This window comes from Ctenopharyngodon idella, chromosome 8 (assembly GCF_019924925.1).
Source record: "Ctenopharyngodon idella isolate HZGC_01 chromosome 8, HZGC01, whole genome shotgun sequence".
Lineage (NCBI taxonomy): Eukaryota > Metazoa > Chordata > Actinopteri > Cypriniformes > Xenocyprididae > Ctenopharyngodon > Ctenopharyngodon idella.
Genome location: NC_067227.1, coordinates 32,111,459 through 32,136,934, shown reverse-complemented (window position 1 = coordinate 32,136,934; position 25,476 = coordinate 32,111,459). Strand labels below are relative to the sequence as shown.

The following is a 25,476-nucleotide window of genomic DNA, read 5'->3' as shown; positions in this document are numbered from 1 at the left end:
TGCACGATTAAAAACTCGCAATTGTGAGAAAAAGTCAGAATTGTGAGATAAAAAGTCGTAATTACCTTTTTAATTTTTTTTATTTAGTGGTGGAAACAAGCTTCCATAGTTTTAAAACATCAGTGCTCAAACTACTATTAGTACACTGTAAAAAATAATTTTTCGAAGTTGTAAATAAAAAAAATAAAAAATTATTGGAGTACATTTTACAAGTAAATATAATTCCATTCTTTGTACTTAAAAAATGTAATGTTTAATTAAGTGTGTTACTTGCCATTTCTTTGCAATTATTTGTGAAATTTCCCAGTGAAAATTTAACCACTAAACTACTATTTTTAGTATTATTAGTAAAACTAATGGATTCAACAAAAGACAAAAAGAAAGACAAAAAAACAAAAGATTCAAATCAGAAGCGCAATGGTGCAGTGGTTCAAAACTAAATTGCTACTATTAAAATCAACAAAGCTGTCGTTCATTTCTGTCAGCTCATCCCTAGACCGACTGCAGTCAAACGCCTATAATTCTGTCACAGTTCGTCATATTGAAGGGTCTCAGGGTGTTGATGAGGGACAGACTGGGTTCATAGCTCAACTCTTACTGCAGATCCAGAGGAGTGCAATGACATCAGCTCAGTGTGACGGATGTGTTGACAGGCTCTCTGTGCTCCATCACAATTGCCGTTTTACCTGCCAGCTGACACAACACAGAGACAATGACCAAACCGTGTTCAATAAAACTATGTTGTGCCATAGTTAAGGGCTATTGTTCGGTACAGTACATAGTGGACTACCTGAAACCCCACTTGTGGTTTTCAACCAAACCGTTGAGTTTCTGTGAGAAAAGCCCCTCAGAGAGCGCTACAGCTGGCATAGCTGCCGCTGACGGACTGTATTTAGTAACATGACTGAGGATGGTTAGAAAGGTTGGAATGCACAACTGAGTCGCACAAGCAAACATCATATCTGTGTTGGTCTCTCACTGCTGGAGAGGAATGTCATGGTACTGTCTCTTATTTATTTTTAAGCCTGTTGTTCATTGTTCTTTTAGACTTTCCTCTTTGATCATGTGTCTAGCTATATTATAAAAAATATATTCATTCTTTACAAACATACACTGCCCTTCAAATGTCTGGGGTTGGTAAGAAATTAGTACTTTTATTTAGCAAAGATGCAATAAATCGATCAAAATTGACTGTAAAGACATTTATAATGTAACAAAAGATTTCTGTTTCATATTTTCTATTAATAAAAGAATCCTGATAAAAAAGTATCATGGTTTCGGCAAAAATATGAAGCAGCACAACTGTTTTCAACATTGATAATAATCTTGAGCAGCAAATCATCATATTAGAATGATTTCTGAAGGATCATGTGACACTGAAGACTGGAGTAATGATGCTGAAAATTCAGCTTTGATCACAGAAATAAATTACAGTTTAAAACATAATCAAATAATAAACAATTATTTAAATTGCAATAATATTTCACAATATTACTGTTTTTCTGATCACATACTGTAAATGCAGCATTGTTGAGCATAAGAGACTTCTTTATAAAACATTAAAAATCGTACTCATCCCAAACATTTTCAATTGGTTTCAATTTCAATTGGTCTTTTGAAACAAATGTGTTTGATGTGACTCTTAACATTTGTCTCGCAAAACTCCCTCCTGTCTTAAAGTCTGTCAAAACAGACTTTTATATTATGGCAGTCAGAAGATGGTCATGCAAAACTAAAAAAGGAGGAAAAAAGCATTGACAAACTTTTAAAAGGATTTTATTCTTTCACTGAAGTAACTTAAAGACGATGTACAATTAATAATTTGTTTCGTCTTTCTGCACAGATGCATTGCTTGCAGATCTCGAGTCTTCCACCGCCCATATCTCCAAGTGCCCAGTGTTTCTACCTGAGGAGACACCATATTCCTACCCCACCGGAGGGCACCTTTTTCAGGATGACTCCCCTCCTCCGCCCCTGCCCCCTCCGCCCTCAGTTGAGGCCCTGAACGGATCCCTCTCCCCGCGCCCGGACTCCCAGCACTCCTCACAACAGGTTCAGCACAAACTATCTTTGGGCTTTCCAAAATAAGCTAGTCACATATAATATCCAAATCACCACTGTATGTGGTTTATCTGTGGTTCTCAACTGATTTTACGTAGTATGTATATTTTACATTGTAAAGTGGTGATCCAACATTTTGGATTCCTGAACTTTTTTGTCAGCCAAACCCCTTTGACCTAAAATGTTTATTAATGATTATGAGAATCAATGTATTGGAATGTATTACATTTTCAATATAGATTTGCTTAAAAATCTATGCATTTTGGTTTTCTTCTGTTGAAATTTCAGTCTCTGGGCTCTGCTCATAAAAGCACGTTGTCTCGGGACAGCAGTCCACCAGCCTCTCATACAGAAGAAGACCACGTTTACAGGTGTGTTACAGTACCACAGCTCATACTGATAACAGTCTTGCAAAATGATTATTAAATATCTATAATTCTACTATAATATCCTTTCTATTAGGGCTGCTCGATTATGGTAAAAATCATAATCGTGATTATTTTTGGTCAATACTGAAATCACGATTATTTAACACGATTATTGGTGGGCGATATGATCAAAGTCTTATTTCACAATATGAGTCATTTTAAATTGAAATTTCACAATTATCGATACTTCATCAAAAACTAATACTCTGTAAACTAATGTAAGAAAAGGGTCCTTAAAATAATTACATAAGACAAGTAAACAGTCAGCAATACAATAAGAACCTAAATAATAAGAAACTAATTGCAAACAAATAAATACAACAGAATGAAAATACAAATTAAATAAACAGTGTTTTAAATTTTTCAGGAAGACGTACTAACAGCGGTATTCAGATAAGTAATAGCCTACAACAAAAAATGTAATAATAAAATATGTAAAATAACACGTCTTATTGTACACATAAATTTTAGTTTTATCCTTATTAAAGCTACTTAAGTTATTTAGTCAAGATCAGTGAGTAATTTTCCTTTGTCATTTGTTGTTATCATTAATGGCAGACTGCAGCAGGTTTATTAGGCTGCTGTCACTTTAAGAGCTAATGCATGGATCCAATATACTGTTACACGCGGGTTTTCTTTCTCAACTACTGTATGTACGTTTACTTAAGACATAACCCACTGTGTTTATGTAAATACTCTCCAAAAAGGCATTTTGACATTTTTGTGTGGACGGGTTTAGGCACGTATCCGAAACCCATTTTATCAGCGTTCGGCTCTGACTCGGACAGAATCATTTTACCTCGATTATCTTGTTTTCCTAATTGTTGGAAGCCGAAATCGAAAATCAGTTACGATTAATCGCATAGCCCTGCTTTCTGTGTCGTGCTATAGTGAAAAATGAAACCCTTATTGAGACATTTATATTTCTCCAGTTTTCCTAACAAGCAGAAGCACTCAGACTCATCATCCACAGCCATGACTTCTGCTCTGGGCAGCAACCTGTCTGAACTGGACCGCCTTCTTCTGGAACTTAATGCTGTACAGCAAAACGCCCCATCTTTCTCCAGTACAGGTAAACACAGAGACACTCTTAAGGCTTGGTCACACCAATAGTGATGCAAGTAATGCAAAAAATTAGACATAAAACCCATGTAATCTCCTCTCTGCAGAGGATGCACCACCTCCATTGCCACCTTGCAGTGTTGCCCACTATATACAGGAAAATGGAGCCCACCCAGGCATCACACTGACACCAGCAGCACAGGACAAGCCTCAGAGGAACGGAACGAAGGGGACAGAAGATGGTCGTCCCACTGTGGAAAGTCTTCTGAATGAGTTGGAAAGCTCTGTGCCTTCCCCAACGTAAGATCACCAGCACATTCATCTCTAGATGGGGAAACATGGATTTGCATTGTGGGTTTTAATGGAATGCTGTAATTTGTGTAAACAGGCCCAGCCCCTGTGCTCTGACGAGTGATTTGACGGACGGGCAGGTGGACACACCTTCTGAGCAGCAGGGCAGAATATCAGCCACCTCCGCTACACGAGAACTGGATGAACTCATGGCCTGTTTGTCAGATTTTAAGGTGCAGAGCAATGTGAGTGTGTGTGTGTATGTGTGCGTGTGTAATATGAAATGGCTTTACTAGGACAGTGTAAGTGAGTTGAAGAGACGTTGTGTCTGGGAATGTGTGCTGAACTATGTTGTTTGGGTGATCTATTTTCAGGACTTACTGCTCGACAATCTGGGCTACGTTTCCCAAAATCATTAGGGGCTTTCTCACCGTGTAGTTTCTATAGGACCAAGCCACCGGGGCAGTTCTCCCGAGAACTAAATGTTCCCCTAGGGCCATTTTCCTGGTTACATTCACACCGCCAGTAGGAACTCTGAAGTGACGTAAGCCGCACTTGTTGTTGTGACTTTTATTTTGACGGTACGCCGTACATTTATTTTGACGGCAATGAGAACGGCAGAGCCTGAACACACAGTGCTCCCATTCTCCGTCTTCAGTAGTTTACGATCTGTTTAATAGTCCTGTTTAATACGTTATTAGATAGAACTGTCATACAAAGAAAGTAAACAGTATATGCCATGTGGTTCATGCCCAATGTCGCTAGCTGAGCAGAAATGATTCCCTCAAAGTCGCATTGGATTTTCTCCTTAACGTAAAGGTTGAGAGGTCCATCTATTACTGCTTTCCATGTTCGTAGAGTTAGTTCATGAAGTAGGCTATAATCTGTGTGTACAGCGTTTTTTAAAAAATAATGTTATTTTGTGTGCGTTTGGCCAATCAGCGTACACTTACGTCACTGGTAGTTCCTATTGTGCTGGGTTAGACCTACTGTGAAGTAGGAGCTAATTTAGTTCGCCCAAAAGAATTTCCTAGAACTAAAATCATTCCCAGTTCCTGCAGTGTGAACACGCCAAAAAGCGGGTACTTCCACAATTAGTTCTAGGAACTATGAAAAGATTACTCCGGTGCGAAAGCCCCTATTGTAAGACCATTGGTGCCAATGGTGTCTGCAATCTTATTGGGCTAACGTTGCTGTTGGGAAACTCAACTCAACTTCACAAAATTTACCGGCTCATTTATTTTTAAACCTTTTCCTGCTCGTCTTTGACTTCTAGCTTCAGTTTCATCTCATTGCTTCAACATAGTCTCCAGAATCTGTTTTGTTTTTTCCTCAGCTGTTCTATACATCTCATTGAAGCTTTTTCTTAATTATTTCTCATTCTCTGCCTCCCTTAATCTGTCAATCTCTTCTGTTTCCCCTCTTTTTTCCCCTCTGACCTCTTTATGTCCTCCAGCCAAGTTCCTTAGGCTCCCTGAACTCTGAGCCACTATTTGAGCAAACTACTACCATTGCTGAAATCCACCCTCCTCCCACGACTGCCGTGTCCAAATCCCTGTCCCCTTGCCTCCCAACGGAACCAAGACGATATTCCCCAAGTCTCTCCCCTTCTTTAAACTTTGAACTGCACATTGTGGAGGAATCTGGTGAACCGGGGGCTGCCCATCCACTATCTAGTGGTAAGCCTTCCTCTCGACTGTCTCCACCTGCAGCATCCAGTCCTCGTTATTCTCCGGTATCTGACCTGGGCTTAGATTCTGCCATTGATGTTTCTGCTTCCATGCTCTCCTCCCAAGTGGAGTCTCTAGTGGTTCTGTCTCAGACTATAACCACGACTGGAGGTCGGGATCATTGTCCTGTCAGGGAGGGAAGTCCTTCTGCCAAACTGACAAGCTCTGGGCTGAAGTCCTATTCACCTCTCACCAAGTCTCCTAGTCCAATAAGTGCCCCAATGGTCAGCAGAACCCCTGAAAGAGTTAGTCCATTGATGACACCAGCATCTATTGATCTGTACCTCTCCAGTTCTGAAGCAAAACCTTTGAGCCCAGTGCCATCTCTTCCCAGATCTCCACTTACTACAGTCTCTGAATCACCATCAATGTCGCTTCCCAAAGCTGTTTCACCTCCTCTACTCCTTTCCTCTTCCCCATCTCTGGCGGCTCCCAAGTCTCCAAGTCCAAAACCATCATCAGGACAGCCTGAGCCAGCTGTTTCTCTCAATCCCCTTCCTCCCACTAGGCTTGAACCACCAAGTTATGAGCCTTCTCTTGACGACGCCTTAGATAAACTTCTCGCCATGAGCTTCAGCAGTCCTGAGAACGAGGCTCCAATCACAGCTTCAGCTGCTTCAAGGCTCGCTTTAGAAGTACAACCAGAAGTATATGAGGAGACAATAGTGGCGGCGGATCGCTGTGACATTCATCCTGACACACACACAGAGAGCGAAATGGGCGATGGGCTCTTGGAGGATCAGTCGGACTGCAGGAGTGATCTTGACTGGGCTGACATGGAGCTGAAGATGGCCTACGAAGGACCTGATGGCTCCATGACCCCCATGACTGAAGCAAGCTGGATGGATGAATCTCTCACTCCGTCGTCTTGCCCTGGAACTCCAGACGCCCAAATAGACCTTCCCATGCTCCATATGGCTGGCACAATGGACAGGATCTCAGCCTCAGGACACGTATGGATGAGACTGCAATGCTTGTTGATTGAGAATGCTGTGTGGTCTGGAGTTACTCCAAGCGAGGCTTGTAGTGGTTTGTTTGACAGCATGTAAATTAAACATTTTAGTCAGTTGGCTAAAAGTTGTTACTGTTCCTAACTCTGCACCCTGAGTTATCCTTCCACTTATTCTTTAATTTTCACTTTATTTGTGGTAAATTGTAACTGTAAGAAAAGAAGATGCACTTGAGTGTTGCTGTGTGTGTGCTTGAAAACCAGTAGTACCTCTGTGCACTTGATAAGCAGTAGTACCTTGATAACCAGTGTTAACCACCACCATTTTCATGCTGGAAATGTCTAACGGATTTTGCAGCTGGATTGCATTTGAATGCTTCCCTAGATCCCTGCTTGTTGTGATTGGTTTCTTTGGACAATAAGCAACAATTCTTGAGGCTTGTGGCATCTCAAGAAGTTTACTACTGTCTCAGATCAAATCAGTGATTAGACGCACCAAGGAGATTCAAAATGTCCACCCCATGTACCGAGATGGCCTGATACGTAGGAAGATGGGCCCGCTCATTTTCCACAAGAGCAACTCCCAGGACCGGCTCATTGAGGAACTGCAAGGAAAGCTGGGAATAGCCCGTAAAGATCGTCCAAAAAAGCAGCAGCCAGACGATTGGCTCACAGAAGGCGTCATTGTGATGTCCAACCCCAAACGTTCACGGGAAGACCACAACAGAGAGGTGGATAAGGTAGACGGGAAGGATTTAAGGATTTAGAAAATTCTCTTTCCATTCAATTCCTTTTAAAGTCTTTTGCTTAATTGCATTAAAGTTTCTCTGTAATCACCTGCTTCTTTCTTCTTCATTCCTACTTTCCATCTCTTCCTCTCTCTTCTTCCGTCTTCCTCTAGATAATCATACCTCCTGAGTCTCCTCTTCCTCAGAGGAAGGTGATCCTTCCTCCCCAATCTCCCCCAGTCCCTCGCCCCCCACCCCCTGCTGAAGAACCAAAGCGCCCCCCTCCAGTCAAATTAGCTCCTGCTCCTTTGCCTCCACCCCCACCACCTGCTCCCTCCCCCCCTCCAAGACAGCCTACACCTCCTCCCCAGCCAACTCCTCCTTCAGTTCCACCCAAGCCCCCTACTCCTGAACCTGTGGAAGTTCCAGCTCCCTCCCCAAAACCCAATCCTACACCCCTGCCCACACCCACCCCGCCACCTGCCTCTGTGACCCCTCCCAAAGTGCTGGCATCAGTGGGCTGCCAGACGGAGTACGACCCGCTCTTCCCTCCGTTGCAGGTGCAGACGTGCTGTCATTGACTAAACTTCTGTCTTACTGTCCACTCCTAGAAAAATAGCAAAACTTTGATGGATTTGTAAATTGAATGCTTGAGAGCTTGGAGATATTTGTGCATGTGTGTGTGTGTGTGTGTGTGTGTGTGTGTGTGTGTGTGTGTGCGTGTGTGTGCGTGTGTGCATTACTCAGTCTCTTACCCACGTCATAAATTATAGATTACATCAGATGCGCACCAGCGAGAGTTTGGACCAAGGACTTGGTTGGAGAACACATTGTGTTGATTTGGGGTCTGACAATGATTTGATTGGATTTCAATTCATTACTAATTTATGCTGCCAGTATCAAAAAATATGGTCACGATTCAGTTTTGGTATAATTTTGTCCAAAATGATTGTCCAAAAGACACTTTGCTATGTAGTGGGATATTGACAAAAACTAGATTTTATATTCACATGATCAAAAAATGAACTTCTCATTATAGTAATTATATTTATTTTAGAAACTGACACCTCACAGATTTTTTTTTAAGGTTTAGGTGCTTAAAGGGATAGTTCACCCAAAACAAATTCTGTCATTTATTCACCCTCATGTCATTACAAACCCACAAGACTTTCGTTCATCTTCGGCACACAAATGAAGATATTTTTAATTAAATCTAAGCGATTTCTGTCTCTCTGTTGACAGCTACATGACTACTACTTTGATGCTTCAAAAAGTTAATAAAGAGATCATAAAACTAATCCATATGAATTGAGCAGTTTAGTCCAATTTTTCTGAAGAGACACAATTGCTGTATATGATGAACAGATTGAATTTAGCCTTTTATTCACATATAACCATTGATCAGCGAACACAACAGAAACTCAACCGAACCTGCTTGATGCGCGAGAACAAACCTCATTGGTTCTTGCGGAAGCTTGTAAAACTCAAACGTGCTGCCATTAAATCATAAACAAACAAACAAATATGTGAATAAAAACCTAAATTCAATCTGTTCATCATATATAGCGATCAAGTCTCTTGGACCTCTCAATTCATATGAATTAGTTTTATGATCTCTTTAGGAACTTTTTGAAGAGTCAAAGTGTCAGTTGCGTAGCTGTCAATGAAAGGACAGAAATCTCTCACAATTAATTAAAAATATCTTCATTTGTGTAGTAAATGATGACAGAATTTTCATTTCTGGGTGAACTATCCCTGTGTTTTGTGCTTGTGTGTAAAATTTTGTATTGAAGACTTAAAGTTTCTTTTGATTTTCTGTCTTTTGTCCTATCTATCTGTAGATCATGGCCCAGGGGAAGGGTCCACACGGACAGGTTAATAAACTAGACAACATGCTGGGCAGTCTTCAGTCTGACCTCCACAAGCTGGGAGTGCAGACAGTTGCCAAGGGAGTGTGTGGCGCCTGCTGCAAACCCATCGTTGGCCAGGTGAGGGTGCCAGAGAGCTATACCACAAACACATAGAGGAGAGCTGTGAGAGAATTTTAGCTTCCAGCTAAGATTAAATGTAGAAAGAGTTGGACACATCTAAAAAAGGTTGTGTGTGTTTCTGTACAGGTAGTAACTGCCATGGGGCGCACATGGCATCCAGAGCATTTTGTGTGCACACACTGCCAGGAGGAGATTGGTTCCAGAAACTTCTTTGAGAGGGAAGGTCAGCCATACTGCGAGAGAGATTACCACCATTTATTCTCTCCGCGCTGCTACTACTGTAACGGACCCATACTGGATGTGAGAACAAATTTTGTTGCTTCATTGATTAATTCGATTCGAACAGCAAAAAAAAGCACATAAAATCTTATTCTTAAGTGGATGCGATTAACAATTGACAGCCTGCTACAGATGTGTTAACACAAAACATCAATCCCTTCAAAAAATCAATGTTAATTTTTTTCACCTCACAGAAAGTGGTAACGGCATTAGACAGGACGTGGCATCCTGAACACTTTTTCTGTGCCCAGTGTGGGGCGTTCTTTGGTCCTGAAGGTGAGTAAACACATAACTCAATTTTTTCTTTGTTTTTATCATTGCTCACTTATTATTATAAATACACCTTTGTTCTGGTTTTTCAGGGTTTCATGAGAAGGATGGGAAGGCGTACTGTCGTAAAGACTACTTTGACCTCTTCGCTCCTAAATGTGGCGGCTGTGCTCGTGCCATCCTGGAGAACTACATCTCCGCCCTGAGCTCTCTCTGGCATCCAGAGTGTTTTGTGTGCAGGGTGAGTGTACCATAATGAAGAATATTAGCTTCTGGGTTGTTTGTTGCTTTGGTTTTTGGGTTGCTAGTCGGCACATGCTGGTGGATGAGTTGAATCAACTCCACAGCAACTACATAAATTTATCCACTAACCGTTCAGAAACGTCCAGTTTCATTCTAAAAGTTGTAACTTCTTCCTGAGTCTCTCCATCAGTGTCGACTCCGGTTTGAACAATGTAAGGCTGAACACCGTTACTGACAATCCTCATTTTGGCTGCGTGAGATTCTCCAGCTTTGTTGTTGTTGAGCAACTGAAGCGTGAGCTGTTCTCTTCTGGAAAGGGGGCCGGGAGCAGCAGCTCATTTGCATTTAAAGGGACACACACAAAAACGGCGTGTTTTTGTTCACACCCAAATTAGGGGTAAATTTGACAAGCTATAATAAATGATCTGTGGGGGATTTTAAGCTGAAACTTCACAGCCACATTCTGGGGACACCAGAGACTTATATTACATCTTGTGAAAAGAGCATTATAGGTCCCCTTTAATAAATATTAATTATTTGTTAATCAGTACTTTTATGAGTAATCGTGTTTTGGATGTTTCAGGAGTGCTTCACGCCATTCATCAACGGCAGTTTCTTTGAGCACGACGGTCAGCCCTACTGTGAGGTCCATTATCACGCCCGCCGCGGGTCGCTGTGTTCCGGCTGTCAGAAGCCCATCACGGGCCGCTGCATCACAGCCATGGGCAAGAAGTTCCATCCCGAGCATTTTGTCTGTGCCTTCTGCCTTAAGCAGCTCAACAAGGGCACCTTCAAAGAGCAAAATGACAAGCCTTATTGCCAGGGCTGCTTCATCAAGCTGTTCAGCTAGAAAGATGACTGACTGACTGAGTGTTTGTGTGTGTGTGTAGTATGATTTGGTGTAAAGTTTGCATGTTGTATTGACTGTTTTGTGTGCGTGTGTATTTGTCGTTCAGGTTTATGTCTGACTCTCGACATCCCCACATGACGTTGCTGGTCAGGTTGAAAAGATGGTGACATGAAACGCGCTCTCAAAATCCAGGTTGTTTTAGAGGGTATTAGAGGAAAGATGTTTGAACTTGGGGTTTTTTTTTTTTTTAGAAAGTGTGTGAAAAATGTGTTCTGCTCACTGGTTGAGCTGGAGAGAAACTGTTTGATGAAGAGAACGGTTCAGGAGGGATGATGGGAAATGAATGTTTGATACACAATCACAACAACAACTGGAAGTCGACCGAATAACCAACATGAGCCAATAATTGCTGGGTGAATTTCATGAACAAATATCCAGGTCATATATCAGCCCGAAACCAAAAGGAAAAATAAGAAATTATATTTTGCGTTAAAAACATTTTAGGACTCTTAAGATATTTTGCATTATTTTAAGAAAAATTCAACACATTTTCCGCCCAAATTCTCATTATTGTGATGGAATAATTCGTATTACTGTAATACAACAATTTTAAAATTTTAAATTAGAATAAATTAAACTTAGTAAAACAAATAATACAATTTCATTGCTAATAGTCCTAAAATAGGCGTCATTTTCTTTTAAGCGAAATATAATTTATTGTTATTTATTGCTATTTCTTTGTATTTTGGAGTGAAATATGACCCGGACGTGATTTGTAGACTTTACCCTGTTATGAAAACGTCTATTTGCTGCATTTGCGTCATTTTAACGTTGAATTCCACCTCGATGAATTGCTACTTTTAGTGCCTTGTTTTGTATTACAAATTCAACTGTCTTTAAGAGACTTTTAAAGTATACTAAACATGTAGTTTTGCATATAACATGACATTTCTAATCTATGTTGAAGTTGTATTTTATTAAAGGAATATATGGGGTTAAATACAACTTTATGGACGGCATTTGTAGCATAAGATCGCCACAGAAAATCATTTCTGCTCGTCCTTCAGTATGTTAAATCAAAGGAAAAATGTATTTACAGTTATGAAAGTAACATACATATAATTAACCCATAATATTCCTTTGAAGGAACGAGCCACATATGAACATGTATTATAGTAAGAATGACTGTATTTAGGTTTTATTCACAAAACACAACCACTGATGATTCTAATGATCCTTAATAGAAGTCAAAGATGTGATATTGTTCATCTAAATAGCTGTGACAATATTGTGCAATTCTCAACCCTTGAATACAGTATATTATTTGATTGGAAATGAATATCTGATATTGTCTTGCTCATTCTCAGAGACAATTCTTGACAATATTGTAACTGCTGTATTATGATATTGTGATATTACAGTATATTAATTCTTTTTTTCTCTCTCTTTTTTCATTTTGCATGGAAGTCTTAAGTGTCTTTCAATAATATTAAACGGCAAGTTTTGAAAACTTGCTGTGAAGTTACAAAGTGGTGAACTGATGAAGACTTTCTTATATTTTTAGAAACATGTTGTCACTGGAATAGAAGTGATCAAGAGTATTAAATATATATATACAGCCCCTGGTATCTATTGTAATGGTGCGGCTTTCTAGATGCCAAAAAATTATGCATTGGAAAAATATACCAGCAAGTGTTTATTATATGAAAGCTTTTATATGACCCGATGTGCCAGAGACCAGTCTCATCCGCTCTTGAGAGAGCACTACTTTGAAAGTAGAGGATAATTGTTTTATTAAATTCACTTTTCTTTGATAACTCAATTGTAATAATCTGTCCTGTCTTTCGCGGTTCGTTTTGCTCCTAATCGCTTTGTGCCAAAATGGGAATCTCGGGATCATATGATGTCCTTATCTGTTTTAATCACACACTTACACTGGTCGAATGTTGTGCCTTTGTTTATTTTGAGATTTTCTGTCATATAAATCAATCTGAAGCTTTTCTATTTCTGTTCCCAAGTATTTTAGTATCCCTTTACAGATATTATCATTTACCCAATGTGAAAACAGCTATGCATATATTTTTTTTCTCCTGTAACACTGTCACGTTTTGTTCTGTGAGTATTGGTTACTGTTTCAATTCATGCAATTATATACAAATAAATCTGGTGTTTTAATGCACTGAATATTTTCCTCCTCTTGTTGTTTTTATTATTATTATTAATAAATAATATTCAAATAATTTTGACAGTACACTAAATCCTCGAATGTCTTTTTGAATGTATCTAACAAAAAATATAGAACAATATCACAATGTTGACAATCTGCTAAATTTATATTATATTTGTGGTAGTAAATTAGTTTTATTTTCCTAAAACATATTTAGTGTATACATTTTGGTTACTTTTAGCATATACATTTTCATTTTTAGGGTAATTTGTAATTTTTTTGTTTGTTTTTTATTTATTTATTTTTACATATTTTTATTTTGTCTAGTTTATTTGGGTTTTTTGATTAAAAAAAAAAAAAAAAAAAATATATATATATATATATATATATATATAACATAACATAATATTCTCGTATATATAAGAGAACAAGTTTATATGTTCTGTTTGACCGGCGCCCTCTAGAGGCGCTATGGGGAAAATACAAACTCAAGCCCTGAGAAGCACGTGGCTGAGGACGGTAATGACTCCGGAAGTGACGACTTAAAGCCTTTCCAGATCGAGGCCGGCAAGATGGCGGCGGACACGCAGGTTGGTGTGATTCGATCCGCTGCTGCATGAACATTAAAGCACAAACTTTTTTTCTCTATCTCACCACTTTTTTATGTGTTTTCAAAAAAGATGACTTGTGATCTGCGAGCGCGTGATGTTCAGACGCACCAGAAAGCGTCGTGCGCGCGCGATAGTGCATGAAATGACAAAATGAGCATTAATTATAGCAGAGTTGCATAATAAACACATTTATTATGATTCTGCTCTGATGTGAGAGAGATTGAGACTGTTGTACGTATGTAACTCACTTAAATGTGTATCTGTCTCAAACACGCATTCACTTCAGATTCTGATAAGAAAGTGCCAGAAGTACCGTAGTTTGTGGACATGGTATCGTGGTAAAACCAGTTTTTTTGGACATATAACACTATATTGTCGTGGTAATCTTCAAAATGCCGTGTAAATATACTGTGGTAAATAAAAAACAGCTGGTCAAACAATCACCTGACACCATCACTACTTTTTATGAGGGGTCACTTATGAAAATGTACCACGGTAATCATAAATTTGGCCTAAACTACTAATTAAATTATAATATAGTAATATCCTTCTGTCAGTATATGATTATTTCAAAATCTTTATTTTCATTATATTGTTTTATGACAACGGTGACTAATATGGTGTTATCTGGAGCTTTAATATAGTAACAATAAATGTAGTGATAAGTATTGTGGTGGAAACGTGTTTTACCATGGTAAGCTTTTGTAAGTTGTGCTTAAGACGGTGAAAACAAACCCAGATTTAAAAAAAACAAAACTCCAGTAAATGATATATGACCATGATGTGATATTTTTATTCAGATATAACAGTGCTCTGATGGCTCATATTTGTGTGTTTGTAGGGGCAGGTTTCGGACACACTGAAGAGATTCGCTGTGAAAGTCACGTCATCCAGCATTAAAGAGCGCAAAGAAATTCTTGAAGAATTGAAGGAATGTGTAAAAGGAAAGGGTGAGTTGATCTGTCTGTTGCTGTATCAGGCTAAAGGAATAATATGACTTATTTCTTCTATGAAGACTAGTGACTGTCAAGCTCCAAAAGTCATAAAATCACTGTTAAAGCTTCATAACAGTTGTCCATACCACTTGTATGCTATATTTCAAGTCATCAGAAGTCATACATGTGTTCAAAAGTTTGGAATGATGTGAGAGTGAGTAAATGACTTTAATTTGTGTCTGCGCTGTTTGAAGCCTTTAATTGTTTGTGGTTAAATTCTCTCTTCAGATCTTCCTGAGCCGGCCATCAAAGGACTGTGCAAACTCTTCTATCTCACTCTGCACAGATACAGGTGGGTGTGAGCGATATCTTCTCATCTGTCCACTAAAGCAGGGGCTTTCAATCTTTTAGAGGCTACGGACCATCAAACATGATCATCCTCGTGAGGGACCCCCATCTGAAAATTTTGAAAAAGGTTTTAATGTTGTTTATATGTATATGTGGTGTTTTTAATATGCTTTAAGACAAACCATGTGCAAGTCAACACCACTGCTGAGTATTTTCTCTTTAAAGGGATCTAAGGACAGTTTTAAAAATGCGGTTTGAAATCGCTGGTGTTTCTGACGTCACAAACTACCTTGTAACCAATCACGTCAATGTGTGGGCGAGCTTTAGCATATCATTAACTATGACTGCTCTGAAGCAGGGGAGTCTTGAGAGAAGCCAGGTTATCCTGGTATAGTTTCTGTTGATATGAAAAATCAGAATATAGCGGGTATATGATGTATATCACGACTTTATGATGAACTATATGCCTTTAGAGTGGATCTCTGAGCTCGTGTGAGTGACTGGAGGTGGGACTAATTAGCATATTCGTAGATCTGCGTATACTAAATGAAGCGAGGGTGTAGAGTTACATTCAAGCTATTTTAAGATTTTTTTTTTTCACAGGAAATTTTTTTTAAATATGCCATTTTTGTGATCAAATATGAGTTTTAAGGCATAAAATTGACTACAGGAGGACTTGAAATCAAAAGTTTACTGCTTATTTATTTAAATTAAAATTAATAATTTGTATATTTATATTAATTAAAATGTTAAAATATTAATATTTATTAATATTTATTTATTTATTTTAAGCACATTTTTATTGTTTACTTATCTAATTTGTAGTATTTTTTTAATCCAATTTTGTTTTCATTTATTTATTTTATTCTATTTAATTCTTCATTTTAATCCTTTCATTATTTACAAAATGTTTCTCTAAACTTTTCCATGGACTCCCTTGTGAACCCTGAGGGTCCCCGGACCCCCCTGCATTAAAGAGGCCATATTATGCCCTTTTACAAAGTCTTGATGTTTTTTTTCCTCTCATTTCTCCATTGTTGCAGCTCCTCTCTTCCCAGTCTGTCAGTAACGCTCTGTTTAGTTCCTGTCTCTATGAAGCCCCTCCTTCTGAAAAGCACAATGTGCTCTGATTGATCAGCTGGATCAGTGTGTTGTGATTGGTCAAGCGCTTCCAGCGTGTTTGGGAAATGTCCCACCCCTTACCATACCTGTGTGCTTCAACATACTACTAACTAACTCAACCAGGCCCCGCCCCTTTATTCTGCGTATGCCTTGTGCTTGAATTATTTAAATGAGGAATATTGTGTCGTCTTTAAAACATGCGAAGATAAACATGACGAAGGTGGATTTGATTTGTCTTCTCAGGGATGCTGCATCTCGGCGAGCTTTGCTCTCGGTCATCGAGGTGCTCGTCCAATCACAGCCTGATGCCATTGCGAGCAACCTCCCTCCTGGTCTGCTCAGCTGCGGGGTGGTCAGCAGGGGCGTGATGCCCGGGTGAGTGGCCGCAGAAATCTTATAGTTATCAGATGCCAATTTCCCCAAGCTGCGATCTATATACATGATATAATGTCAAAAAAATACCTGCAGGAAGAGCACAGCGTCAGGAGCCTGCTGCGCCCTGCCATGGACCTGTTTGATCGTTCGGACTGTCTTTCCCACCGCAGACAAAAGAGAAGGAGCCAACTGGAAGAAACTGGTCAGTTGTTTTGATGTCTTTATTAGTCATAGTTTAGTTTAGCCTTAGTTCTAAACCTGTATGACTTTCTTCGTATTATTTTTTGAGATCTCTACATATCTGTCCAATCATATTCTCTCTTTTCCAATCAGGTTGAGGTTCAGAGTTTGCTGCTGGCAGAGGCGGTGGGCGGAGCCTCAAGGAACGCGCTCAAGTCAACCAGCAAACGCTTTAACAAGCTGTGGAAGGAGGTAACGCTAAATTAATTCAGTCTGATGCCTCATAGAGTGTCGTTTAAAATGTGGGGTTGATTCATTTGATCAAAAATACAGTAAAACTGTAATACTGTGAAATATTATTATAGTTTCAAATAACTATTTTCTATTTGAATATATTTTAAACTGTAATTTATTCCTGTGATCAAAGCTGAATTTTCAGCATTACTCCAGATTTCAATGTCACATGATCCTTCAGAAATCATTCTATCATCAATTTCTTCTAATTATCAATGTTGAAAACAGTTGTTCTGCTTCATAATTTTGTGGAAACTGATACATTTTTTTCAGAATTCTTTGATTAATAAAAAAAAAGAAGAAAAAAAAGAACAGCGTTTATTTGAAATGGAAATCTTTTGTAACATTATAAATATCTTTACCGTCTTTTTTCATCAGTTTAATGCATCTTTGCTGAACTAAAGTATTCATTTATTAAAAAAACAAACTTTTGACCTTTTGGTAGTGTGGATCTTTTTCTGACATGTAAAAGCTCATGTCTATTCAATTGTCAGTGTTGCTCAGTTGTAATATAACAGTAGTCCTTCAGTTTATAAGTTTTGTCTCTGTTTCTGCAGAACCCGGGTCTGGTGGATCAGTACATGAGCACTCTGCTGAGTCTGGATCAGAGCTGTGTGTCTGTACCGCTGCTGGGATTGTGCGTGGACTTCTGCACTGCGCAGAAAGACATCGCCACCATCAACAAACATAAGGTGATAAACTCGACCTCTGGCGCTTCACATGCCAGTAGTGTTCTAAAACTGTGTCGACTGTAGTGGTGCAAATGTTTCAGTGTTATTTTAGTATTTATTATTATATATTAGTAGTTATGAATATTTTGAATGAGCTTTTACTTGAATATTGTATGTTAATTTAGTTGATTTTTTTTTTTTTTTTTTTTTAACTATATAGCTTTAATTTATTTTAGTTTTAGTAATTTTAGAACTTAAACTTGACTTAATACTTTAGTTTAACAATACAAACACTGTTCTGTTTTAGGCGGCTCTCTTGGACCTGTACATGAAGACGGTCCTCATGAGTAAGACCAGACCGCATCAGCACATACTGGTGAGAATCTGTGTAGTGTCTTTGTTGAATCAACACTCTTTGCAGTGCTGAGATCATAAAACCTGAAGCTGATTGTATGTTTTCAGGAAAAGAGCGGCTCGATGCTTCGACACATGTCTCACTCGGAGTTTAAGGAGCAACTGCTGCCCACCTTACAGAAAGCTCTGCTGCGCAGCCCTGAGAACTGCATGCAGAGTGAGTAACACACACTACAGCTACCTCACACTATGAGTCATCAAGACACAGATGATCATGAAATCATCATTAGAGTGCAATTGTTACTGTCAGTATTATTTTAGCATAATTGAGATACTATTATCGTTTTTATTAATATTTTGAGTTAGAATTTATTTTAATATTTTCAGTTTTCATTTTAATATTAAACTTTTAATAAATTTTGTGTTTTTTTATTTTTTATTTAACAATTTACAATAAGGGCACATTAGTTAATGCATTAAGTAACATTAACTAAAAAAATGAGCAATACATTTGTTACAGTATTTATTATACAACTGTTCATTGTTACTTCATATCCATTAACAGATACAATTTTTAATTTTAGTTATGCATTAGTGAATGTTGAAATTAAAATGAACTAAAATTAATAAATGCTTTAGAAATATTTTTCATGTTAACTAATGTAAACAAAGGGAAACAGTTTATATATATATAATTTTTTTTTTTTTTTTTTAGTTATTTTAGTACAACAAATTAAATTAAATGAAAATGAGAAATTTTTGTCTTGGCAACTAGCTGAAATAAAATATGCTTTTTAATATATAATATATATATATATATATTATTTCAGTTAATGTTATTTTATTGATGTAATGAAAATGTTTTGTATGGTTTTAGTTTTAGTAAATATAATATCCCTGCTTACTTTTAACTATTAAAAGGGGAAATATAATAAAATGATATAGTTGTCAAAAAATAGTATTTCTGTCAGTCCATTGATAATATAGTATTTGTTTCAATTGCAAGATTTAAAAAAAAAAAAAAAAAAAGGTTTTTTGAAACCTTGTCTATCAAGCATGAACAAGATATTACTATATACTGATTGTGAATTTCTGAATAATTCAGAATCCTGTGTTTTATAGTCTTTTGCTTATATTTCCATCTCTGTTATTGGTCTTTCCTCCAGCGATCTCCTCCATGTTGGCGTCTCTCACACTTGACCTGAGTCAGTATGCGCTGGACATCGGGAAGGGCATTTCAAGTGAGTCGTTGTCAGTATGTTTGAGATGTTTTGGTCTGAGGTGTCACGTGCAGGTTTAATGTCGTGTCTGTGTGTTTCAGGTCAGCTGAAGGCCAATAACCCAGAGCTCATGGAGCAGGCGGTGGCGGCCCTTCAGAATCTGGCCCAGCAGTGCAGCGATCCCAGCGCCGTCCAGGACCTCGTCAAACACCTCTTCGGCATCCTTGGAGGTCAGTGTGGAAGGTTTCAATGGCCATGAACTTTTAAAATTAAGATTTCTATGACTGGAAATCATAATCACAATCAACATAAGCATCAGTGTCACATGATCCTTCAGAAATCATTCTGATATGCTGATTTACTGTTCAAGAAACATTTCTGATTTTTATCAATGTTGAAAAGAGTTGTGCTGCTTCATATTTTTGTGGAAATTCTACAAAAATACACAACCATTTAAAAGTTAGGGGTAAGTAAAATAATACTAAAAAATAAAATAATACTTTTCTTCAGCAAGGATGCATTAAATTGATTGAAAGTGACAGGAAAGACGTTTATAATGTTACAAAAGATTTCTATTTCAAATAAATGCTGTTCTTGTGAACTTTCTATTCATCAAAGAATCCTGAAAAATAATGTATTACAGTTTCCACAAAAATATTAAGCATCAAAAACTGTTTTTAACATTAATATTAGGAACCATTATTAATAATTAAGCAAAAATTGATGATAATAATTAATTGAGCAGTAAATCAGCATATTAGAATGATTTCTGAAGGATCATGTGACATTGAAGACTGGAGTAATGATGCTGAAAATTCAGCTTTGATCACAGGAATAAATTACATTTTAACATATTATTTCAATAAAAAAAGTTATTTTAAATAAGTAATAAAATTGCACAATATTACTGATTTACTGTATTTTTGATCAAATAAATGCAGCTTTGGTGAGCAGAAGAGACTTCTTTTAAAAACATTTATTTTAAATCTTTATTATTCCAAAGTTTGACTGGTATTGTAGCTGTAATTCATTGGCTAGATATTGTTTGTTGTGAGTTCTTGTGTTGAGTAAAAGCAGCGTGAAAGATCTGTCTGTGAAAGCAATAAATGTAGTCATTTAAATATATTAATTGTAGTGATTGCACATGGAAAACCACACCAGTAATCTCAATACAATTATTATATGAAATATAATATCCAATTGTTATCCAATAGTCATTAATGACTGGTGAGTCATAATAGGATGTTGGTGTAGGATGTAGGAGACCTCACACACATCACCAGATCCTGCTCACTTTTTAAAGCAGGATATTCCTAATTGTTCATTTTATTTTGCACAGGCTCAGAGGGGAAGCTGACTGTTGTGGCCCAGAAGATGAGTGTTCTCTCGGGTGAATATCCTGTCTGTCTGTCTGTGTCATATGCTAAGTAGGCCTGTTTGGACAGCAATGGTTTTACATACTTTTTTTCTTTTCTAATAGCTAATCTTGAAATAAAATGTCTTTTGATCGCTTTTAATTCAGGAAACATGTTTTAGCATTCTCCTGCACTGCTCTTTCATTGGTTTTCTATGTAACATGCACTAGACAGACACCTTTGACCGCTGTGCTCGTGTCTAGTGTCTTTTGCAGTGTTTTGTGCCAAGTTCAACTTTAAAAAAAAAAAAAAACATGTCTTGAGACCTCACTTTTTCCCATTCCACTACTGTACGTCTTGAGTTTTTAAATGCAAAAACTGCATGAATGCAAAAAATTGTTCCTTCCAGTTTATCTCCCAAATCTCATTCTCACTTCTGCATGAATATGTGAGATTTTTTTTTATTCAAGCGCCTGCTGTCGTATTAAGCATCATTTATGTGTGTTTCTGAAACAGGAATCAGAAGTTGCAGTCATCATGCCGTCTCTGGCGCTTCCTCTCAGTCTCTGAGCTCCAGTGTGGCTGTGATGTTCATCCCATACTTGCAACAGGAAGGTGAGAAACCATTCATACGAGTATGACTACTTTAGACTACTTTCATAAACTGGGGTTTTTGAGCGTACTGCAGGAGTTTGTAAGTTGATGTATCGCTAATAATGAATTAAATTATTATAATTGTTATTTAAAATTAATAATAAATTATTTTAAAATAAAAAAAAATATTTTATTTGTTTACTTACACTTCGAGAAACGTGAACATGCAAATTCGTTGTTAGATCATTGAACAGTGTTATTTTAGTATCACTGAGATACTATTATAGTTTTTATTAATAGTTTGAATTAGTTTTTATTTTTATATTTTCCATTTTTATTTTAATTTTAGTTATTTTTAGTAGTTTTGTGTTTTTGTCATTTTTATTAGTTTTTTTAATGCCTATATAGTGTTTAGTCATTTTTATTACATCTTGTATTAATTTTATTACTTAATTTTTAAAGTTTTTTTTTTTAAAAATACGAAAAAGTTAAACCATTTTTCCATGGCAACTAGCTGAAATAAAAAAATATATTTTTTTATATTTACTTATTTTGTTCTAGTTAACGTTTATTTAAGTAGCTTTTTTTTTTTTTTTTTTTTTTTTTTAAATTTTAGTTAACTATTATAACCCTGTCATTGAATATTGATTATTAAATATTAACAAAACGTTTGTGAATTCATGACTTAAAATATCAAGATTTTATTTATTTCTACCCAATTTGCTATTTAATGATTTATTATGAATTTTTAATTTTTTTTTTTTTTAATTTCATTATTTGCTTTACATTAAACAATCTTAAAAGGTCTTGCATTTCATAAATTCTTATTCGTTTTTATTCATTTTTATTTCAGCTTTAGTTTATATAAGTACATCCAGTTAAACTAAATGAAATGAGAAATGTTTCCATGCAACTAGCTGAAGTAAAATATCAAGATTTTATTCATTTCTACCCAATTTGGTATTTAATGACTTAATATGAATTTTTGACTTTGTGTTGCTGCAAAATTGGTCTTAAACTTGTAATTTCTTACATTTATTAAACATGCATCATAACCTAATATCTGCTGATTGTTGTGTTTGTGTGTTGCAGTCCACGAGGGGACACTGGTACACGCGGCATCTGTGTTTTCCCAGTGGACGGGCCGTTTGACGGTGGACGTGCCCTCAGAGTTGAGGGAATGGTTTAAAAAAGCCTTCACCCTCAAGACGTCCACGTCCCTTGTGCGTCAGGCGTATCTCCAGGCCATGCTCGGGGCTTTCAAAGGTCAGTTGGACTGCTGGGATGTTTCACGTGGGTTTATACGTGTGCTGCTGATGTTTTGTCAAAATAAACAGCGTTTGTGTGTCTTCATCCTGTTCAGGTGACACTCTCAGTCAGGCTGTTGACTTCCTGCCTCTCCTCATCCAGACTGTGGAGAAAGCTGCTGCTCAGAATACCCAGCATGCACTGCTTGCTGAGGGCGTGACCGCGTCTGTGCTGCTCTGTCGGCTGTCTATGCTCGACTCTGTGTCTGGTGAGTGTTCACTCGAGCTACGTTTCCATCCACCCATTTTTATGCACATTTTGGGATATCGCATAAAAAAGTGCTCGATGGAAAGGCCAAGATGCGCATAAATTCTACAAATATGATAAAAAACGTATGGCGGATACATTTTTTTTTTATCCGAAGACATGAGCATAAACTTTAATGGAAACTCGAGAACATGACAGCATGTCAAAAATGTTGATATGATAGCATTAAAATATCTGTAATAAAAATGGAAGTTGCTGCAATCGGGGAAGCCGATTGCAGCAACTTCCATTTTTATTACAGATATTTTGCGCCATTTTCCCAGGAAGTGACGATTTTGTTCTCTTAAACACATGGGATGGAAACATTGCATTTTCAAATGTTTTATTTGATATTCCAATTTTGTGCATAAGTTAAATTGGCAACATTGGATGGAAACAGCTACTGAGACTCTGCTAACATCCTCCTGTGCCTCATGCTCATGTATCTTCATGTTCTTCTGTGTCTTTAGAAGCGAAGCTGGTGTCTTTCTGGAACCTGATACTGGATGAAAAGAAGCCTCTGTTCACCACTGAGAAGTTCCTCTCTCAGGCCAGTGAAGAAGGTCAGAAACGCTCCATTTATCCAGCTTATCCAGAGGCGATTCTAGGATTTCACTGATGTAGCCTTATTTTTTTTGCCTCAAGTGGTTAGACGAAAATATTTAATCTAACAAACTTTAAAGATGCCATATTATGCCCTTTTACAAAGTCGTGATTTTGCTCGGGTCTGCTTGAATAGGTTTTCGTGCTTGAATGTTTTGTATTTTTGTTTTACTTCAGCTTCATTTCTATTAATGAAAATTATTTTTAATAGTTTAACAATAACAACACTGATCAGTAAATCTGATGAAGATCTCACACACACACACACACACCTCTGTCCTGTACCCACAGCTCTGTGCACCATCCTGCTGCTATGTGAAAGACTGTTCCTGGATCAGCCACAAAGACTCAACAACAGCAAGTCTCAGTGAGTCACTACTATTTTCCCTGAAATGTTTTGTGTAGATTTTAATTATTCATTAAACTGGCAGAGGGAATTCTATTTCCTGCATTCTATTTTATGTTTTACGGTTTTTGTTGCTAAAAATGTGAACAAACATGTAAACTAAGCATTTGTAAATCATTTTACTTTTGTAATGATAAACAATATTCAGTCAGAAAACTTTAAGGTAACCCTCGGATCATTAAAAGTAGGCTATGATATGCCAAATAAAGCCTAATGAGATCTTGTATCACCCTAAAAGAATTTATTTTGTGATTTGATCAACTGACTTTACCGTTAAACCACTTGTTAAATGAGTACTTAACAAATAAATATACACACATGCATGTGAATCTTCATTTGATTGATTTGTTTTACCTCATTGTGTAAAAATGTTGATATTGACCAATCACTAGTGTTGTTTTTGTATTAATATACAATTACAGTATTTATTAATATTTTAAATTATTTTTTAATTATATTATAATTTTAGTTTTCATTTTTAGTTTTAGTAATATTGTTTTGCTTTTATCATTTGATTTTTTTTATACATCTATTTAGCTTCAGTTTATTTTTATTTCAGTTTTAGTAGTTTTAGTGCTTCAACTTGTTTTATTTCAGTTAGTTGCCAAAGCAACATTTAAACTTTTGTTTTTCATGTAATGTTTATATTTTATTTCAGTTAAAGAAAACAATTTAATAATAGTTATTGCCAATGGCAATAAATTTTTCCGGAGAGATGTGTAATAATGTTATTAAATCAACAGAAAAGTTACATCAGTTTAATTTTATCCTTTTAATGAAACATTGACATGTTTATTTCTATACGATAATGTACAATGTTACAAACAGACTAGGAATATCATTAACCCTCCTGTAATATCTGGTGTCAAATTGACATCTCTGAAAAATATGCTAATTATATTTATTAGAAGGATTCATAAACATACAGATCTTGTGTTTTCAAAATGCCTGTACACATTTTACCCAATCGGTGATGTCTGGGGGCATTTTGATACCACAAAAACATTGCTGAAATTTGCACATCACAGGGTTAAGAAAGTAAATCGAGTGAATTTTGGCATTCAAAAATAGTGCAAAAACTGTTGCCGTCTTCATAAGTATCTGTGAGCAATCATGTGACTCAAACCCATGTCTGCTGTCCTCAGGATGTATCATCAGGCCACAGTGATGGCGCTGCTGTCCCGTCAGTGGCGTGTGCGGAAACGTGCTCAGCAGACCGTGAAGAAGCTCCTGTCCTCGCTGGGCGGATCCAGCCTGGCCCACGGCCTTCTGGGAGAACTACGTGTCATTATTAACAAACACAAGGTGAGGGATGAAATGGAGTTGAACCTTTACTTTACTCTGACCTGAATTTACTCTTGAATTAGCTAATTTTTAAATCTCTTAAATCAGATTCTGCCGCCAGATGCTCTTTATACGGAGACGGGTGAGCTAACTGAGATCGGACGCTCATATGTTGCTCCGCGGATCCTGCTGGACGCTCTGAGTGTTATCTGCTCCGTGGCGGCCCAGTGGAACGACCTGGCAGAGACTGAGAATCTGGCCCTGGATATTGTCATCGTTACCCATCATCCCTCAATCGGTCCGTCTCTTATGTCCCAGTAGATTTGATTGCATCCATACAGGAATTTTCCAACAGCTGTTAATCATGCTCTTTCCTTTTTCAGTGGCCATCAGGTCTGAGTTGTGGCCTTCTCTGCTGTCCACTATGAAGATGAACCCTGCTGAATTCATCGACAAACACCTGGAGAAGATTCTACCTCGCCTGCTAGAAGCCAACACAGACAACCAGGTGAATTTAAAGT

At 37.3% G+C, this 25,476-nt stretch overlaps 2 protein-coding genes across 4 annotated transcripts in view; both read left to right on the top strand.

Annotated features, from left to right (window-relative positions):
- Positions 1-13,066, top strand: part of pxnb (paxillin b) — a 39,741-nt gene extending 26,675 nt beyond the window's left edge. Inside the window, exons 2-14 of one of the 3 annotated variants that reach the window (XM_051903665.1) lie at positions 1,844-2,052; positions 2,350-2,432; positions 3,422-3,561; positions 3,659-3,851; positions 3,940-4,075; positions 5,299-6,525; positions 6,995-7,261; positions 7,423-7,809; positions 9,091-9,237; positions 9,367-9,540; positions 9,714-9,795; positions 9,882-10,030; positions 10,616-13,066. In XM_051903665.1, coding sequence (XP_051759625.1) covers positions 1,844-2,052; positions 2,350-2,432; positions 3,422-3,561; positions 3,659-3,851; positions 3,940-4,075; positions 5,299-6,525; positions 6,995-7,261; positions 7,423-7,809; positions 9,091-9,237; positions 9,367-9,540; positions 9,714-9,795; positions 9,882-10,030; positions 10,616-10,882 — 3,461 coding nt within the window. In that variant the 3' untranslated portion in view covers positions 10,883-13,066. Of the gene's footprint in view, positions 1-1,843; positions 2,053-2,349; positions 2,433-3,421; positions 3,562-3,658; positions 3,852-3,939; positions 4,088-5,298; positions 6,526-6,994; positions 7,262-7,422; positions 7,810-9,090; positions 9,238-9,366; positions 9,541-9,713; positions 9,796-9,881; positions 10,031-10,615 lie in introns of all 3 variants that reach the window. The other 2 variants (XM_051903666.1, XM_051903667.1) reach the window with 2 other exon arrangements.
- A 452-nt stretch (positions 13,067-13,518) lies between these two features.
- Positions 13,519-25,476, top strand: part of gcn1 (GCN1 activator of EIF2AK4) — a 41,716-nt gene continuing 29,758 nt past the window's right edge. The window contains exons 1-20 of the mRNA XM_051901834.1: positions 13,519-13,639; positions 14,502-14,610; positions 14,884-14,947; positions 16,309-16,440; positions 16,534-16,642; positions 16,774-16,872; positions 17,472-17,606; positions 17,893-17,961; positions 18,048-18,156; positions 19,106-19,180; positions 19,261-19,389; positions 20,499-20,549; positions 21,031-21,129; positions 22,201-22,374; positions 22,472-22,624; positions 23,133-23,225; positions 23,557-23,632; positions 24,817-24,976; positions 25,064-25,253; positions 25,339-25,463. Of these exons, the coding sequence (XP_051757794.1) occupies positions 13,622-13,639; positions 14,502-14,610; positions 14,884-14,947; positions 16,309-16,440; positions 16,534-16,642; positions 16,774-16,872; positions 17,472-17,606; positions 17,893-17,961; positions 18,048-18,156; positions 19,106-19,180; positions 19,261-19,389; positions 20,499-20,549; positions 21,031-21,129; positions 22,201-22,374; positions 22,472-22,624; positions 23,133-23,225; positions 23,557-23,632; positions 24,817-24,976; positions 25,064-25,253; positions 25,339-25,463 (2,169 nt within the window). The 5' untranslated portion in view covers positions 13,519-13,621. The remainder of the gene's footprint in view (positions 13,640-14,501; positions 14,611-14,883; positions 14,948-16,308; positions 16,441-16,533; positions 16,643-16,773; positions 16,873-17,471; positions 17,607-17,892; positions 17,962-18,047; positions 18,157-19,105; positions 19,181-19,260; positions 19,390-20,498; positions 20,550-21,030; positions 21,130-22,200; positions 22,375-22,471; positions 22,625-23,132; positions 23,226-23,556; positions 23,633-24,816; positions 24,977-25,063; positions 25,254-25,338; positions 25,464-25,476) is intronic.